At 40.3% G+C, this 18,352-nt stretch overlaps 1 protein-coding gene across 7 annotated transcripts in view; it reads left to right on the top strand.

Annotated features, from left to right (window-relative positions):
- Window positions 1-18,352, top strand: part of LOC148652525 (uncharacterized) — an 80,135-nt gene that overhangs the window by 44,368 nt on the left and 17,415 nt on the right. For all 7 annotated transcript variants that reach the window (XM_088599370.1, XM_088599369.1, XM_088599368.1 and 4 more), the window contains 13 exons: window positions 568-718; window positions 2,276-2,388; window positions 3,354-3,507; window positions 3,931-4,179; window positions 4,658-4,852; window positions 7,264-7,442; window positions 8,050-8,236; window positions 9,099-9,241; window positions 12,732-12,916; window positions 14,667-14,932; window positions 15,504-15,723; window positions 15,824-16,004; window positions 16,323-16,449. In XM_088599370.1, the coding sequence (XP_088455496.1) occupies window positions 568-718; window positions 2,276-2,388; window positions 3,354-3,507; window positions 3,931-4,179; window positions 4,658-4,852; window positions 7,264-7,442; window positions 8,050-8,236; window positions 9,099-9,241; window positions 12,732-12,916; window positions 14,667-14,932; window positions 15,504-15,723; window positions 15,824-16,004; window positions 16,323-16,449 (2,350 nt within the window). The remainder of the gene's footprint in view (window positions 1-567; window positions 719-2,275; window positions 2,389-3,353; window positions 3,508-3,930; window positions 4,180-4,657; window positions 4,853-7,263; window positions 7,443-8,049; window positions 8,237-9,098; window positions 9,242-12,731; window positions 12,917-14,666; window positions 14,933-15,503; window positions 15,724-15,823; window positions 16,005-16,322; window positions 16,450-18,352) is intronic.

Genomic DNA, 18,352 nt, shown 5'->3' with positions numbered 1-18,352 from the left:
ACACAACATTTTTATGTAGGATAGAGGCTCATTTAAATTCCAGTGTGTTGAGAATCAGGTCAAGCACTGACTGCTGCAACCATGTCTGTTTGTTACTGTGTGACTTGGATTTTATCTTTAATTTACAGTACATGTTGTTCTGTCCCTAAAAATGACAGCCTTAGCTGAATAAATAGCATAAGGAAGTCTGACATATCTGCATACTGTAGCTTTTCTAGTTCTGTGTTTGCTTATTGCCAGCCTGGCTTGTAGCCAAATTTAAAATCACTACTTATAAAAAAATCAGTTCAGTATTTGTTTTTGGAATACAGGGTATTAACAATATTAATGAGAGGTGCAGATGTGCTTCACAGCCACACCCACCTGCACAGCCATCTGTCATGTGACATCCTGTGAGCTGCGCAGACATGCCAGACAGGAGAATAAGATCTGATTGGAGGAGAGGAGCGACACTCGCTGATGTCACCTCAAGCCCGCATGAAACTAGAAAGCCGAGAGGAGGCTGTCCAACTAATTGCACTCAGACCTGATTCCGGCAGAATTCATTTTTATTTTGTGCTTCTGCAGATCAAGGACAACGTGGAGTCCACTGAAATAGCACTGGCCTTTAAACTCAGCAATGGGGATGACTGTCAAGGCCTGACCATGCAGCCAGAGAAGCAGCCTGTCTTTGCCTTTCTGCCCTTGAGAAGCTTTGGGTTTCGCTTCATCATTCAAGGTACATGTTCTTTTCTGTCTTTTGGGTGCACCTATCGGATCAGTCTGTACATGCTGTAGAACCCTTTACTGCATTTTTCTACAGAGCTTGAATGACACAGCAGTTGACAATATTAAGCTCCTCCCGGATACGGATTTGTGGTATACAAATTACGATGCATTATAGACAATCTCTGCCGCCTCAAGAGTAGGGATCCTGCTGTCCTGGGCCTTTTGTTAGGGTTATCCAAAAGACGTTCCACAGGGTAAATTGAGAACATGGGTCTCTTCATCTGATCCCAGGACTGGAACCCAGATAATGGGATGTTAAAGGTTGCCAGGTGTATTTATAGTAGGTAAGGTCAGTTTTGGAGCTGAGAATTTTCTTGGTCTGTGATCTTGGGCCTAGCATTCCAGGTTTTAAGCTGTCAGAGAATTTGCTCAATGGCAGGACCCAGTGCAGTGATTCCAGTAGTGGGAATATGAAAACAGGGGAAACTCTTGTTACAGTAACTGGGCAGAACACCGCAGACTGAGATAAATGAAAAGATATAACACGCTCTGAACATTTGCAACCCAATTAGAGTATAAACTAAGAAAAACAGTAAAGAAATTTTAAATTAAAGCCTGTTGAAGTGTAACTTTGAGAGGTCATCCCAAGGCTGATAAAAGTTATTTCAGAGATTCTTTGAATTGCTAGGCAACCACCATCTTCAGACCACAATGCTCTGCTTGGACTTTGTTGTTGGTACTTCACATAAATATAGAGGAGCTAGACTTTATGAAAGCATACCAAATAATCCATATTGCCAGATAGCCTGATGCTCTATATTATTTGTACAGTAATAGATTTCATTCTGTTTTTGACTGCACAAGATTTATTAACTAACATAATGAGCCATTTTTGTTTACTAAGGAATTTTGATTAGTTCAGCATTCATATTTATTGTTCATGTATGCTATAGAGATTACTGTATGCAATTTGTAGTCCTCCATACAACTGCTTCATAATACATTGAAACACAACAATGTGTTGTTAAATTCTATTTGTTGTAACATCCATCTATCCATTCTCTGATGCAGGGGTACTGGCAAGTAACCAGCAAGCAATGGGTGCAAGGCAGGATGCACCCTGGATTGGATAACAGTCCATCGCAGGGCACACTTAGACACAAACACACACATCAATGCGAATGTTCCCCAAATCCAAAAAATTGACCAGGGCTGGGAAGCCATGCAAGCAAGTGGAGAGCATACAAACTACACATACATACTGTAGCACCGCAGGAACTTAGCCCAGGGTCTCAGGACTGCAAGGCAGTAATGCTAACTGAGCGCCACCGTGGCAACTGTACACTTAGCAATTTATGGTGCCAAATTATGGAAATACATCAGAAAAGTACCTAATCTCAACTAGTTTATGTCCAGTAATGAGCACTTGGAATTAAGTTGAGACTTCTATGTGTATTTTAATGCAAATTAGGTCTCGCTTTTGGCCTGTGACTGTAAATTTGGGTACCAATGACGCTCTTATACTGTAGCGGGAGTGTGTAGTATCTGATTGTTGTCTTTTCCGCAGGGGACTTTGACATTCCGTCCTCCAGAGAAGACGTGGATCGTGACAGCCCATGGAATCAGTGGCTCCGTTCAGAAATCCCTCAGCTCTTCCTTCACGCCATGGACATCTTCACGGTAAGAGGAGGAGCTGTGTCGAAGGAGATGTGGTGGCTGCCTTGGATTCTAAAGTCAAAGCAGATTCAGTAGTTCAAATTCCTCTACAAATGTGATTAGTGGATGCGCTGCATTCTTAAATTGCTCTAAAAACTGATTATTCTTTTTCAGAGTAATCATGTATAAGATATTAGAATAGTGCAAATAATTTGTTGATACATTGCAAAGACAGGTGTTATTTTTTCAATTGTTTCCGTTCCTTAAATTGGACTTGCTGCATGCAAACTGTTCCTGTATAAATTCCTGTTTGAATGTCCCTATTCATTGCTTATGCCTGTGTAATGATTTTCATTCCCAAGGATTCCAAAGTGTTTCACTTGTAGGAGGGACCCTCTTCATCCACTTCTGAAGTACAGCACCCACCTGGATGACACATAGCAGCCATCATGCCCCACTAGATTAGCTTTTGAAATGAGAAATAACTTTGCCAAATGAATTAAGGGTGGATTTTCTAAGTCCACAGTATAATGTATACTAAGATGAATTCTGGAACATTTCTCTGCTGCTGTTTTGGGTATTTTTTTTTTGAAAGCGTACCTGCAGTGCATGTGGTGCACTGTAGTGCATCAAAGCCTTTGATAAGCATTCAGTCATAACACTCCTGAGAGAAAACTAAAGATGTAAAAGTGTTGGGTATGAAAGAAAGCAGACTGCGGTGATTTCTATGCACACTGTGATCCTTAAAAACATAGTTTAGACAAACCTTTCACAAGACACTTCAAGGTTAAAATACGTTCACAGATGAAATCAAAATTCAAGCTCTTTTTTTTATTTCAAACAAAAGTTTATCTGTCAATCCAAGTCTCTCTCTTATCCAGGTATTTCCTTAGTGAGACAATCAGCTGCAGATTTATTGAGAGTATCTCTAAGAATTGTTAAGGACTTTCCCAGTTTTTATAGACGTTATTCTCTTTCTTTTTTTGTAGGAACATCCAGAATTCAGTGGCCTGCAAGGTCTCTGTCAGTTCCTGCAGTTTATCCCCCTTCCAGATGAAATTCTGGACTTCTTCAATCCTGTGGCTGGAAAGATCATCCAGCTCCTCAAAGGAAAAGCTTGTCTGCCCACAAAGGAGGATAAAGGTCCGTCTCTTCATCTGTCTTGAGACAGAGACCTCTCTCTATCGTAAATAATAGAGCTATTTTTTCCTCTTCCTGTAAATTTGGGCAACCTGAGAAGAGTCCTTCACAAGGTAATGGTAGAACATACAGTAACAAAATGCATGTCACAGTGACTGTAGGACTTTTAAATTGCAATTACGAACCTGCTAATACGATGGGCATCAATGGTTGTGTGTTTTGAAGGGCTTTTATGATCTTAAAGAATGATAACCATTAAAATAAAAAGGAAAGGCACTGGTCCTGTAGGAACAAGGAAGGTTGCTTTTTGTTGCTAGCCTCCAACTGCGAAGGACATTGTATTTTAATGAAGCTGAGCTCCATTGAGGCCAAGATGAAATCTGTAGTGACTGCCCGTCATTTCCAGTAACGCACTGTGTCTTCCAGAGGGCAATGTGGAGTTCAAGCTGCCCTCCCAGATTGCCGTGTCCCAGGACGTGCTGATCCAGGAGGTGATTAGTCCAGAGCTGCTGCAGCGGCACCTGAACCTGTCCTACCTGCACCCCGCCTTGCAGTCTGCCCTTCCCCCCTCCCTGATCACCGCCCTGGGGGTACACCGCCTTAGGGGCTCCGACATCACCGCCATCACCAGTGCCATGGCTCAGGAGCTCCTCCGGGAGCACAGCGCACACAGCGGTAAATCAGAAAGTCACCAAACCACTGGCAACGTGGACAGCTGGAGTCCCAGTAACGGGAATGAGTCATGTTCTTACATTGTGCTTGTTTTATTGTTGGCAGCTGCCGTATGATTTAGGAATCACGTACGCTGAACCAAAGAGTTTTTTTGGAACGTTTTCTTCCATTAAGCAAATTTTTCAGGATTTTCACTGTATATTCTGCCTTTTAGCAATTTGTATTCAGCCTGTCATTTCCTTTGTCATGGTTTTGCGTGTTGTGAATGTCTCACTCTCTATAGTTCACTCCAGTTTTCCAGTGCTTCACCATAGTAATCTGTAAGACATTAAATCATAAATCATTTTCCTGACAGGAGTCTGGTATGGGAGCTGCAATGGTGTGCATGGTTTGCCAGCAGATTTGATTAGAAAGTACTGGTGTGTGCCATAAGGATCTGTCACGTATTTTGTTGTGTGACATCTGGGGCCCTGCCTTTCAGGTGAGTCCCTGAAAAAGGTGGCCAAGCTGCTGGTGTGTAACTTCCGCACCCTGGAGCACGAGTACCAGGAGGCCGACGCCATGTTACAGGCCCTCCGAAAGATTCCCATCATCCCCCTGGCTGATGGCCGCATGGTGGCTCTGGATGGAGTGGGCGTCTTCTTCCCCCTCAGCGACCCTCACAGTGTCCAGACAGGTATCTGTGCCCTCTGGGCTCTGCTTATCCATTGCACTTTCTGCTTACTGACACAGAATGATTTTTGTGCCTTGAACCCTAAACATGACAAGACATACACTTGTTTGGCAAAAAGAAGAAAGGAAAGCCAGAATGTTTGCTGCTTTTTATTTTTTTTTCAATATTATTTACTTTTTGATTCTACAGTCACCCAGTGTGGAAATGTACCTTTTTCTTTGTTTCCTTGTGTTTTGGTTTACATGATTGCCATGTGTCTAGATGTCCCCACTGGCCTGTGAGGATTGCGGTTTCCTTTTTCTAATAGTCTTTGATAACTGTGTGTAGTTTGTGGCATGGAGGTTAAATTTCTTGATTTGCACAGAGAAGTACCTGTTTCTTATTTGAACAGGTTCAAGCCCTTTGTGCGACTCGGTTAGTTCTTTCAAAGCAGTGCCTTTGTCAGTCTTCCTTTAGCGACAGCTCTAGGTGTAGTTAATAATGTGTCCAGATTGCTTTTTTTGACAAAGCCTTAGGATAACCAGGCCTTTCAAGCAGCAGGAATTTAGCATTTGAATGCAGCACCTCAATCAGCGCTTGACGAGGAAATCAATGGCCTGAATTAAAGAGAAATTTCAGTGCTAGATTGCTGCCGATGTCAATTAATATGAAATTACATGTCTCTGCTTGGTTTTGTGGATAGCCCTTTTCTCCCCCCAATGTGGTGATTAAATCCTTTATTTGCATGGAGCACTTACTGTACCCTAAAGATGTTTTCATTTTTGTGCAGTAAGATGAAAAGTTCTAAGATGTTTACTTACACTGGATACTGTTTATAAACCTTTTTGGCAAATTTAGACACGTGTATCCTGAGCCAGCTGTCTCCTGTGGGGCAGGAATGTTGTGTCCTGCTATCATGGACACAAGCATAGCGCCCCCTGGTGTGTACTTTGCCCAAGAACATGCGCTCAATAGTCCCATTTGTGTGTGCACAGTTTGTATGAGCAGACTGACTCATTTTACAAGCTCCCTGTGTTTGTTACTTTCTTTTTTTACAAGTATACCTTCAGCACTTCCAAATATATATTTAGACAATGCAAAAAATAAATATTTTTTAAGTACTGTATAAATTTATTTAGTCCCGTATTAGCATGGTTGATATGCCTTCCCCTCCCCAAAATAAAACCTATTTAGTGATTTTGAGACATGTTAGTTTTTTAAATGAATAACTTTCTTCCATACACATATGTAATACATGCAGTCCAAAGGCTTCTATTCATTATTTTAGATTTCTCCTTGTATTTCCATCCATAAGTCATTATCCCTCTCGAGTACAAATGAGTTACCAGAATCACAGAGCCAGAGAATTTAAAGAAGTTACTTAGTTACACCAGCACTTTAGAGGCACTGAGCACTGAGAGGTCAAGTATAAGTGCTAGGGAAAATTAAAAATTTATTTTACATTCCTCTGTTGTGATCTATAGCATAGCCTAGACTCCTGCATTATTAACCAGAACAAGACTATTGATGCTGCTGTTCAGTCCAGAGAAGGCCTGCACTTTCTTCCAGTCTCTTAAACCCATTTTCTGTCCACTGACTACAGACATACTGTATATGAATCTGTATGAGCAAAAACAACTTTCTCGATATTAATAATATAGTACTGACATGAACAGGACATGATTCAATGACGTATATTATATCAATTCATGTAAGTTACTGTTCTAGAAATACAGAACGATGCTTTTATTAATTAAAATACTGTACTTAAGAGCTTAAACATCAGAAACTGCAAAGCTGATAAATAAAATAATGTGTTGTTTTTATTCAAGAGGATACAAAATTAATTTATTTCACTTTTTTTGTTTTGTGGAGTGAAATGTTACTGAGGCTTATGAAGTCTTTGTCAGGCTTACAGATAATTGAATGACAGCAGTCTCAAAAGCTGTACAAGATGCTACAAAGCTTAATCTCTTTGCTGTTGTCAAAATAAGTTTCCTTGAAGCAGAAGAAATCCAGTTGAAAAGTGTCATATCAAGACAGAGAACCTCAGCTTAAGAAACAGTGCATCCAGAGATCTTCCTAACCAAAAAAATATCATTTTTTATGTGATGTATTGTTAGGATTTCCTCTAAGGTCCTAAGCTTTTTACTGCATTGTGTACAAAAATATCCTTTACCATTGTTTTTAAATATGGTATAGCTGTTTATAGTACATGAAGTAAAATGCACCTTACAGGAAACAGTGCTTTAAAAATGTTTGAAATTTCTGGACAAACAGATTTGTAATGATAGAATTAGGGTGGCTTTGAAGACTGTCTGAAGTGAATTTGAGTCTATAAATGTAGAGCATGGTCTTTTTTAATAAAATAGCTCTCTCATCGATGGGTTCATCCAGTTTTGGGTCAGATTTTCCTGTTTCTGTGTACCATTCAGGCCGGGAAGCCATTTATAAGGATCTTAGTATAGTGAACCCCAGGCTGCTGGAGTGCCTTGATCCCCTGGGTAACTCTCAAGTAAGAGAGCTGCTGAAGAGACTGGAAGTGCATGAGCTGGAGCCAGAGAAAGTCCTCCAGGAGCACATTTATCCCATTCTGAAGAGCGGCACATGGAAGGTAACTATTCCCACTTTCCCCAGGACCCAGAGTAGTAAGTTACAGTAGCTGTGACCTGAAGTGAAAGAAAAACAGTGATGAATAAAGGGTCCAGGCTACAAGTCATGTGGAAGAGAGTCCTGTGAGACTGAAATATATAGAGGGTTTTTTAAATTAACCAAAGCCAAGTTTGAGAACATAAAAAAGCCCACAAATAGGATCTTAAATCTTTCTAGGTACCCAATATGATGCAACTAAAGTTTATATTTGCTTGACAGTGTAATTCTAAGACCTTTATTGAGTGTTTCTTTAACCATAAATCCCCTAATATCAGAGTGCAACCAGGTAGTATTTTACACCAGCATGCTCTCTGACCAACAGAAACCTAAAAAGCCTGGGCCATCTGATTATCACAGTGCAAGAAAAAAAATATCATTGATTACTGGCTGAAAGTTTGGGTGCAATGAATGTGACTATATAGCAAAATTCTACAATAGGACAGAATTGCAGCCTGGGTTTGGTGTGCCAGAAATACAGTAGACTGTCAAGACCTATGCAGTTTAAAGTATTCATTATATATATACTGTATATTGCTTTATTCGTCTCTGCTATGGCATTTGTTTTCTAGGTCAAGCCTGAAGACATTGTTATCAGCTACCTTGTGTTCATCAAGCAGCATTCGTGCGGTCGAGACTATGTGAAATTGAATGCAGCAATCCCAGTTTTCACAAACAAAGGTTTTGTGTGTCCCAGAGAAACCAAGGTGCAGTTTTCAAAGGAGTATGGAAACATTGACCTGCCATCAAAGCTTCCAGGTAACAAAGTGGATTACCTCTGTTTTGTCTTTATACAACCACTTTTAAATGTCTGCGTTTTTTATCTTGTAAAAATCTGCCAAGTTAGATGAAAAGAATTCCCTGCTGGATTTTGAACTTAGTCTTTAAAATAGCCTTTTCTCACTGATGGATATTAACAAAATCTCCTGTTATTTATCTAAACGTTTCTTGTCCGCAGGCTAAATCTGTACTAGTCTCGATTAAGACTGCTGAATGAAGCATCTCACTGGACAAAAAAAAATCTTTGGATTTGTGAACTGAAATTTCTGAAGCTCTGCGCTATTAATATTATAAATGCTTTCAGTGCAAAAAGACCCATTTTAAAGGTCCTGCCTGTGAATTCTGCCTTAACAATAGAAGGCTATTTTGGCCACTGTTTTTTTAAACACTCCCCCCACTTTAATTCTTTAAAGCAAAGTATCTGGAGTAGAAAATGCTGTGAGGGTAAAACTCTTTGGAAGCATTGTCTGTGGTAGAATAGTGGGAATCCGGCACATCCACGTGATGCATTCTGTGCTGCTGACATCCCTGAAGGATAAGTACTAGAATTTCGATCCAGTGCTGTGAAAATCATAGATGATAAGAATGACCTTGCTGATGTTTACTCCCTTAGCACATCTTTTCAAGTGTGTTCAGAACCTCTTGTTAACATAGTTTTTACCTTTATATCCCCTGTGAGTGTCCAGGTTGCTCACTGTAGCTCGTGACATCCAGGGCTCACTGGAAACATATTATTTTATAAGTTGCAGAAAGATTCGGAGAAATAAAGTTGGGAGATTTGCTTCATCGCTGACTTGGCAATTAGATGTTTAAGTGTGGATCGTGTCCTTTGGTGTTTCAGGGGTGGACTGGGTGTTGCTGCACAGCTGCTATTTGAAAGCAGACCTGGATCCCAGTGGCTGGAGAGAGTTCTTCAGTGCTTTAGGCGTTCAGGATTTGTTCATCTTCAAAAAGACAAAGCGTTCCCTGACGCTGAACGAACTGGTAAGACACCCAGGACTTTATCCCCACTTTGATGGGTTGACTTCTTGTACACTGGGAAGATGGTGTTAGTGGAGACCCAGTCGTCCATTTGAAATAGAATAACTGCATAGAAGCAGTTACTCCTGGCAGTGGTTCTGGAACCACAGTGCATCTCCTTGAAACACAGGGAAAGGAGAAAGCTATCTATCTAGCACAGACGACACAGAGCAAACCCAGGTGAACATGCAGGCTCCACACAGAGGGAGTCTGTGAATCCAGGACTAAAGGGGTGTGAGGCAATAATTTTAACTGCCACACCACCCTGCCACCCTACACCTGCATAATGGACACTTCATTTCTTTACATAGTCATATTTCTGCATTTGTCCTATTTTTCCAAAGGTATCTGCATTTTCATGTCTGTCAATCAGTCTTCATTTTATACCTTAGTTGTGTATACATGTTATATGTTTATGTATGATAGATTTAAAAAATGTGGAATATCAAACAATAAAAAAATGTGACAGAGTGTTCAAAATGTGTATACCCCAGAGAACTGCAATTTCTATATGCAGAGGTATGGAAAGTATAAAAATAGTTAAAATAGTTAAGACACAGAACCCACGCGTATCTGTTAGAACATTTAGGAGAAGACCAATGCAAAAAATTAAACCTGCTCTTAAAGAAAAGCTGTCAATGTGAGAAATCAAGGTCACTGTGCCTTATATAACTGCAGCGCTCTCTGTACTTGACTGAGTTGTTTAATTAAACATGCAAGTGCTTTCTTCTTCAGGAAGAGATTGTTCGTAAATCTTAGATTGAGATCACTGTTCCATATAGAGAGACAGTGCTTCCTCGTAGAGAGAGAAATATTACAGAACACCAGGCAGTGGAAGGAGAATCTAAAAGAGGAGCTTGTGAACTTGTTGGTGTCTGGCAATCAGTTTTAATGACGGCTCTGGGGCTGCCTCCAACCGTGCCCACAAGTGTATCCTGTCTGCAAGTCGAGATTCACATCAGGGATTCTTAGCAATTGTTCCCCAAAAAACTGAGACTGCTGCTTAAAGGCTATGGAAGCCACAAGACAAAACGGTGAATAGGTTCTACGCTTACAGTGGGGAAATGCGAAGGAATGTGAATCACTTTTCATACTCAGTTTATTTCAGCCATCTTTCTTTTTTGAGCCTAAGTTTTCTTACTCTTATTTTGTGATTATTTTCCCCTTATTTAATTTAGAACTGATAGCGTAAAAGGGAATCATTTTGGTTGATCCTTTGTAATAGCAAAAAACAGTATTTTCAGGTGTTACAGTACCAAATAAGTGCTTTCTTGCACTTTGCCTTTTTTTCCAATAGTTTCGAACCTTGCATTGTCTTGCTTGGTCCAAATTATGATAAAATGTGTTTATTGTACTGTAAAAACATGTCGTTATTCCCACATAAAAATTAATACACTGCCTTTATTCCTGCAACTTATAGGTTTGTTTAATCATGGTGCATTATAAATACTCTTGAAGATTCTCTATCATAGCACTGCATGTGGTAAAAATTACATGCCTTCCGATGTACCGGAACATTTTGATAATTCCCATGAAATGCATGCTGCCTCTGCAAATAGATTTCTATAGGAATTGTATTTCTACATAGGCTTTTCTACATTGACAGCTGTGCATTAGAAAGTTAAGTATTTCCCTCTTTCCAATCATATTAGCTTCAGTACTTATTGCTTTTAATCCCACTAAGAGCAATTCCGGGCACCAAACTCCAGTGACACCTGTTCTGTTTGCTATAGGGAAATTAGCATCAAGAAATCCAAACCAAATTAGTGAACAGAGAAGACCTCCCCAGATTAGACTGTCCTCTGTGGTAAAGCTCAGTGTGACTAGACAGTATTGCTACTTGTTTTCAGACCAGCAAACAAAAGAGGTTAGTTCAGGTGATATCTGTTACATTTTTTTTTACATTTTTGTTATTCCCGAGAGGTTCATTATCCTTATTTAAAACCAGTGTGAGTTTGCGCAGGGCTGTTCTAACAAGGGTTTCTCAGAATGAGCTCCCTGGTGCAAGTGTTGTCATGCGGGCCCAATCCTAAGGCTGCCCCCCTTGTCACAGCTAAATCAGGAGCACGATAGATCTGTGACTGATTAGGGTGGCTCTGAAGGCAGCTGGAGCCAAAAGCAGCTTTGATAGCTCTCCCCCATGCAAGAGAACTGATTATCCTCCAGGTTGTTTATAGCCAAGTTTTATTTAATCTTGAGTCTGCCAATGGACTTATGATTTATTTGATTTCAGGACATCTGTATTAACCCTTATGCTAACAACGTGGAGAGAAAGACTGAGCTATTCAAAGCTCATTGACAACGACGTTTTTTTGGCAGAATTGGAAGAGTTTCAGTAATACTAATTTCACACATTCGGACTTACCCCTTATACTGAGTACATCCTGATTTCCTCAACACGGCGCTGTCATTTCACTCTCATCCTGTTTTCCCCCTGAGGACAGAGACTGATCCAGTGTCCCCTCTCATCCAGTACCTGGCCTTTCAGAAAGTGTTTCAAACTCTGCACTGGGGTGTTGTATGTTTTTTGGAAAACTGCTGCTCTCCGTGTCTGTCTTGTTGTGTTCTTCACCAGATGATGACCAAGAGAGTGGAGTAGCAATTGAAAAAGCAAACAGACATATAGCCATATTTAAAAGCATAAAATGAAATCCAGAGATGCTATTTTAAAAATGGAGTGAAAACAAATCTAGTTTCCATCTACGAGCTCTGGATGTACAGTCTTCATAAAAGTAATACTGCTTGAAAGTGTCCTTGAATAGACATGGGAACCTGTTGAACTGTAGGCCTCAATCATCACGGCTTGCCTGTGGTAGCATTTCTGCCGGTAGTAAGTCATGTACAAGTGCAGCACAATGAAATTGTATTGCTTTTCTGCATTGTGAATTTGGCGATGAGTGAATGAAACCTGTGTTCTTTGTCAAACACCTGACACATCGCCTTCTTGGGTTTCAATGGATAACTGTGGTGATGTTTTGTACTGTACTCAGTATACATATTCAGTAAAATATAACAAACATGATTTTGAATTCTGTATGAAAGGGTAAATATGAATATATGAAATATGAAAGGGTAAATATTCACAGTAGACGTTTTCAGGTTTCATAAGGAAAAATAAAAATGTCTAAACTGTCTAGCACTCTAAGGGTGCTAGGTTTTATAGGAGAAATGATCTGAGGCCTTATGTATTTATTTAGTGCTTTGGAAATTTTCTATATGAATGTTTTTGTGAAAAATAGTTTTGTTTCAGATAGAAACTTATTTTTATGTTATGTCCGAGGTCTTCATTCTAAAGTGCTTAACAGTATCTGATTAAACACTGTGTCTCTCGTCTTTCCAAGACACCACAGAAAAGCACTGTAGGCCTCCTTCACTGAACTGGTGGGTTTTGATCCGTTAGTGCCCCCAAAGTTGTGTTGGCACCTTAATTACAGCTCTCCTGATTCTCTCTCAGGCCTCGGGCCCATGGGCTCTCGACTGTGAGCTGTGGCCCAGGGCTTCAGACAGCGTGTACGTCATTGAAGATCACCAGTGTGACGAGTTCCACGCCCTTGTAACAGCGGATCAGCTCGACAAGAAACAGAAACTGGAACAGAGGCGGGAACTCCTGGGTCTGCTCAACAAAAACTGGGTTACTGGGTGAGTTCATTTCAGAGTCAGTTTAAACACAGTTTGGTTTTCCGTGGTGTGCTGTCTGACAGAATGGCAGGCCAATCTCTCTGTCTTCTGGGGAGGAGGGTTTTAAAGCTAATCTTCTTTTCTATGGATCGTTTTCAGTGAAACTTTTGAATGGAAAAAACTCCTTTGATGTTTGAACGCTGTGCTGCATGTTACGGTTTTAACATAAGACCCAAAGCACTGGGGTTTTCAGTTCAGCAGCTCTGACACAGTGGTGATGTGGACACAGGTGATGTGTCCTGCATGATGAGCAGGCTTGTACTTGATGCAGGGCTGCAGCCTTTCTGCAGCTCTCTGTGCCAAACTTACCTTTAGTTCTGTCTTCTGAATACCTTGCCTTGAGTTCTGAAGGATATTTTAAATCTCCGAAAAGAGCAGGTCTCTGGGCGTAGATGCATATTTTTTATGACTCCACTGAATTTAAAAAAACAGTACTTCTACTTACATTTTTTAGCAGTTTCATCCAATAGCTTCACAAATAGGGGGGATCTATGTTACTCACTGCTAAGGTACGGCTCCACCATGGTGTGGCGCTGTAATGTTTCTGCACCAGCAGCCCCACTACATAGCAGCTCAAGTGAAGAAGAGAGATATCGATTGAATAAAGCAGAAATTTTAGGGGGGGATTTTGCAGGACTAGATTATAATTTCTCCTCGTTTTTTGGGGTCACCAACCCTATAAACCATCCTGGAATTTTCCATTTTTTACCGAGAAGCTAAATAACCTACCAGTATGCAGGAGCAAACTGGAGTGCCTGGAGGAAGCCCATGCGATCACGGAGAGAACACACAAACTCCGCACACCCCAGGTCCAGAATTGAATGCTAGGCCCCAACATGCTTCAGAAATGTTAGACTCTCAGACAGCCGTTTAGAACATCTGAATTGAGTTCTTCATCATTGCCTCAGCAAAATAACTATTGATGAGGTCAAGCATTGCTTTCTGTGCAATGAATTGCAATGCAGTTTCAGGTACTATTAACAGTTAAAACTGAAGTGCTGTACACATCTGTACCTTTAAATGCATACTTTCACACTTCTACGTTGCATCGAGACATCAGCTGTTGACATCCTGAAATTAAGATTAATGTGTTAAGTAAAAAATCCATATTAATCCATATTTACAGTTCTGAGGATATATTTATGTACAAATGAGGGGTTTTATTTTTTATACAAGGAGTTACTAACCTGTTGAGACAGGCAGTCAGCCCAATCACCGTCTAGAGAAGGCAGCTGTCAGTCCTTACGATCCTGATACCTGACAAATGTGCTCCTCTCTATTTAAACTATTTAAAAAGTGAGACACCACACACTAGGGCTCTGCAGGAAAGCCCCATGGCTGAATGAAAGAAAGAGATACTGGTCAGTGAGCCACAAAGACACCGCAGTACAACAGCCCAGGGAGTTCACAGTGACTTGTTTTGAAAAACTTTGTTGATTTTTATTTTTGAAACAATGAAGGATATTGCCATGCCATCTCATCACTTGCTCTCATTTTTCATTCCTGTTACCCCAGTATGTGATCAAAGTGTTGTCTTGTGTTATCTGTTAACTGCCATAAATCGTGCGCCATTTTTTTCAATTCAGCCCACTATACAGTTGCTGCCGATTCTGTAGTAATCTCATTTATCTTTGTTCATATCTTACCTTAAGCATCAGATTAACTGTCAGAACTGAAGAAAATGGAATGTGCTTTGATTGTGTCGTTACAGGGACCACTACTCTCAGTACAAGCAGGCTCAGGTGTTTAACAGCCAGGGACACAAGCTGAAAGATGCCAGGTCCTCTTTCACCCATTACCTGACCACATTGCCTTGGGTTCCAGCGTTCAGAGCAGACCTGGGCAGCTATGATCAGCACACTGTGGAGTACATGTGCCCTAGCAAGGTGTACCTGTATTCTGCCGGGGTCTTCAGTCTCTTGGGAGTTCATGTCAATTATGTTGACATGAGTCCCAGTGAATTTACTAACTCAATTGGTAAGACCTATTTCTTTATTCATAACTAACGAGTGCTCTTAGGTACACAAAAGCAATACAACTGCTGCCTTTCAGCTCTAGGTGAACTTTGAACCAAAAATTAGACTGAAAGTTAAATTATTGGTTGAGTCATTGTAATAATGGTAAGTTAGAAGTGTGAGAGTTTGTCCATTTTGACAACTAGCACATCCTGGCCTTGTGCATTACCGAGTGTTAAGATTATAGTAACATAAGTTACAAATGGGAGTAGGCCATTCACCATCTTGATTGTTTGTTTTAGTAACTTATTGATTTGACAATCAGAATTGAAATATTTCTCAGAAGTTTCTGAGGCCTCAGCTTCAACACACTTCACACCTCACAAAAATTCTCTGTGCACAGAATTGCCTTCCTCTCAGTGTCCCCTTGGGTTATATGCTGCTTACAGCTGTCAGCGTTTCTGGTTTTTATTACTGATGATTCTGAAACATGAACTTTGGTCGACTCACAGCATTTTGAATGTCTTTTTCTGATCTGTTATGTACTGATGGCAGCTTTTGACTTCTTTCGCACAACGTTTGTGTTCTGCCAGGAATGAAACATTCTGTTTCCATTGAAGAAGTGATCACGCACTTGAAGTCGTGGTGCACAAAGAAATCGGGTGGCTCATCTGAAGAAATCGAAGGAGCTGATTTTACAACCAGTGTACAGCACTTGCACAATGTCTACACGTACCTCTACGAAAACTGCAATCCGACTCAGCTAAAAGACTTGTTTCTGCACACACCTGCTGTTTTCATAGCCTATGAAAGGTATGGTGCATTAGCTTCCTTCTTGTTAATAATGCCATGTTTTGAAATTCCACATATTTTACTCAGGTAATTAACTTTGCTGTCTCCTCTTGAATTATAGAACGGAAGAAATGTGCTCTGGGAGGTTCTACTTGAAAAAGGAAGTCTGCTGGAATGATCCTACCGAAATGTTCCTGCGGTACAAGGATCAGATCCGAAAGTCAGATGGCTGTGTGCAGGAGCCACGCATTCTGGCTCCATTTTACGGCCAGTTACAGAACATGAAGGATTTATTCTGTAAGGTGCGAGGCATCTCATTGCTTGGATATAAGCCAATAACCCTCTTTACATGTGTATACATTTTTTATGATCAATTTCCCCTGGTTTAAAGTCTTTTAAAGTTTTGGCCTGTGACAGAATGGAGTGGTAAGTCTTTATCCCAGTCAAGCAAGGGATAGGTGAGCGCTGCTTCTCTTAAATTCGTGCATGAGCCTAAGGACACATGGAAGACACTACAGAGGGTTTGTGTTTCACTGTGTGCACAAAGTAGAGACAGATTGCATCGGGTACATTTTAAAAGTAAACATAACTTTTCCAATTGCCGATTTGCTTGCCTCTAGTGTTTAGATGTGGAACCCAATCCTTCAATGAAACAGTATGTGGACCTTCTGGAGCTAATTTGCAGCCTGAAGTTACTGCCCACTGGAGAAATTCTGCAGGATGTTTCCATCATTTATGCAAAACTAGGTGAGTTATATAATGAATAAACGCTGTGGAATCTCGCAAGCCAGTGCTTTCTCTTCTGACTGGCCTGTGACATACTGTAGGCCTCTGAGGTTTATTTAATCCATTCAGTCACTGCAGAATAAGTAAGAGGGAAATTACAGTCGCTACCATCCTGGTGCAATCGCACTGCGACTCTGTCATGGCTGTCATAAATTACTGCTCCAGGGAGAGGGCTGGAGTCCCCTGTGAGTTAACACAAAGCATAAATCTGCAGCTCAACATGGACTGGCAAAAAGCTGCAACAGTAACATGTTGCATTGGCACGGTTTACAGATACCCAAATGCCATGTCTGCATCGTTTCTGTCCTTCCTAATCCTTGGTGTTCATCTGTGGTAGAAAGAGTGTGGCTTTTACTTGTGATTTCAGCTTTCTATGTCACTACAAAATTATTTTCTATCGTCTTGTGAGGTGGCTGAAATCACTGGCATCCTATGTAGAGTGACAGCAACCATGTGCCCTGCCCTCCCAAACATAGAACAGCTCTCACAGCTGAGTATGTTTTCCTGTCAGGCTCTAAAAAAGTACATAAAGGGAAAATTGCAAGATATTCCAAAATAGAGCAATTCTATGTCCAGTTGCACTGCTGTACATTCTTCTTAAGTAGGTAGTATTTGCACAATCAGTTGCACTCACAGTTTAGAACGATCCAACATGATCCAGTCAGTCATTGAGGATATGAGGTATGTTTCTATCATAGCATGTGTGAAAGGTGTGGCTTAACTGTCTGTGTCACTGAAAATAGTGCCATAATACTAGGTCACATGACAATGGCAATATAAAGTAGAATTGTTAGTTATACAGACCACACTCTTAAACATAATACATTAATGCTTCATTTGTTATCCTAAACTAGTTCTTGCATCGGCTACAATTCCATTTTTTTTTAAAGAAATAAACACTTCTTTACCACAAAGATAATTCAGTATTATGTGTATCCTGCTGTCATGGTCTTCTTTATTGGGGGATTTAGACATTTGCATTTGTCTTATGGGGTCGAAGTCACTATGCTGCTTAGATCAGAGAATAATATCAACTTATTAAATACTGTTATATCACTATATAACCCGTTCATTTCATGCATGTTACAGCAAGAAGGTGAACCTAGGAATTTTAAGAATGTATTAAATATTTATGGTAATACAAGAAATCCATGTTTTAGTATGAAGGGATTCCATAAAAGCTGTGATTTCTAACAATTGTGTGTAAGTATAAGCATATACAGTGCCCTTCAGATGTATTCATACCCCTGATAAAATCAGAACAAAAACCATCTTATAGCATGTTATTGAGTTATGTACTGGATAATGTGTTTCATTTAGAACATTCTAATAATGTTCTGTTGTATTCAAAATAATATTGCAGAGAGCAAAGTCATATTTGTCATAACATAAATATAAGAGGGTCACATTTATTGCTTTAAAAAAAATTAAAACAACAACAAATTGCAGTAGCATTCCACCCTCTGGAAATGCAATGGAAGCAGCCAGAACTACAGTATATAGAGGCCTCTTAAGTTTCTTGTTTCCTTGGAGTATAAAGGGACATACTGTAACACTCAAGAAATATTCAGTAGTAGCAGGAGCCTCATGGTTAAGGTCAGAGAGTCAGAGAGAACCACAAAAGAGCAGACTGAAACTTGGAAGTCTTATGGTCAGATCAAATGAAAATGGAGGTTTTGGACATGTTCATCAGCTTATGTTTCATGTAAAAGTTGAAGCTCATGTTGAAAAAACACTCACACGCAATGTTAACTTTTGTAGGGGGGATCTTTTCTGTTTTGGGATTCTTTCGTATCTGAACACCAGCGTCTGCTTGAACATTTTGGCCACACCTGGCCCTTTCTGCCATGAAACTAAAGCTTTG

This window comes from Lepisosteus platostomus, chromosome 11 (genome assembly GCF_059453375.1).
Source record: "Lepisosteus platostomus isolate fLepPlt1 chromosome 11, fLepPlt1.hap1, whole genome shotgun sequence".
Taxonomy (NCBI): Eukaryota; Metazoa; Chordata; class Actinopteri; order Semionotiformes; family Lepisosteidae; genus Lepisosteus; species Lepisosteus platostomus.
The sequence above is the reverse complement of the archived record's forward strand: the minus strand, read 5'-3'. Positions and strand labels throughout refer to the sequence as shown.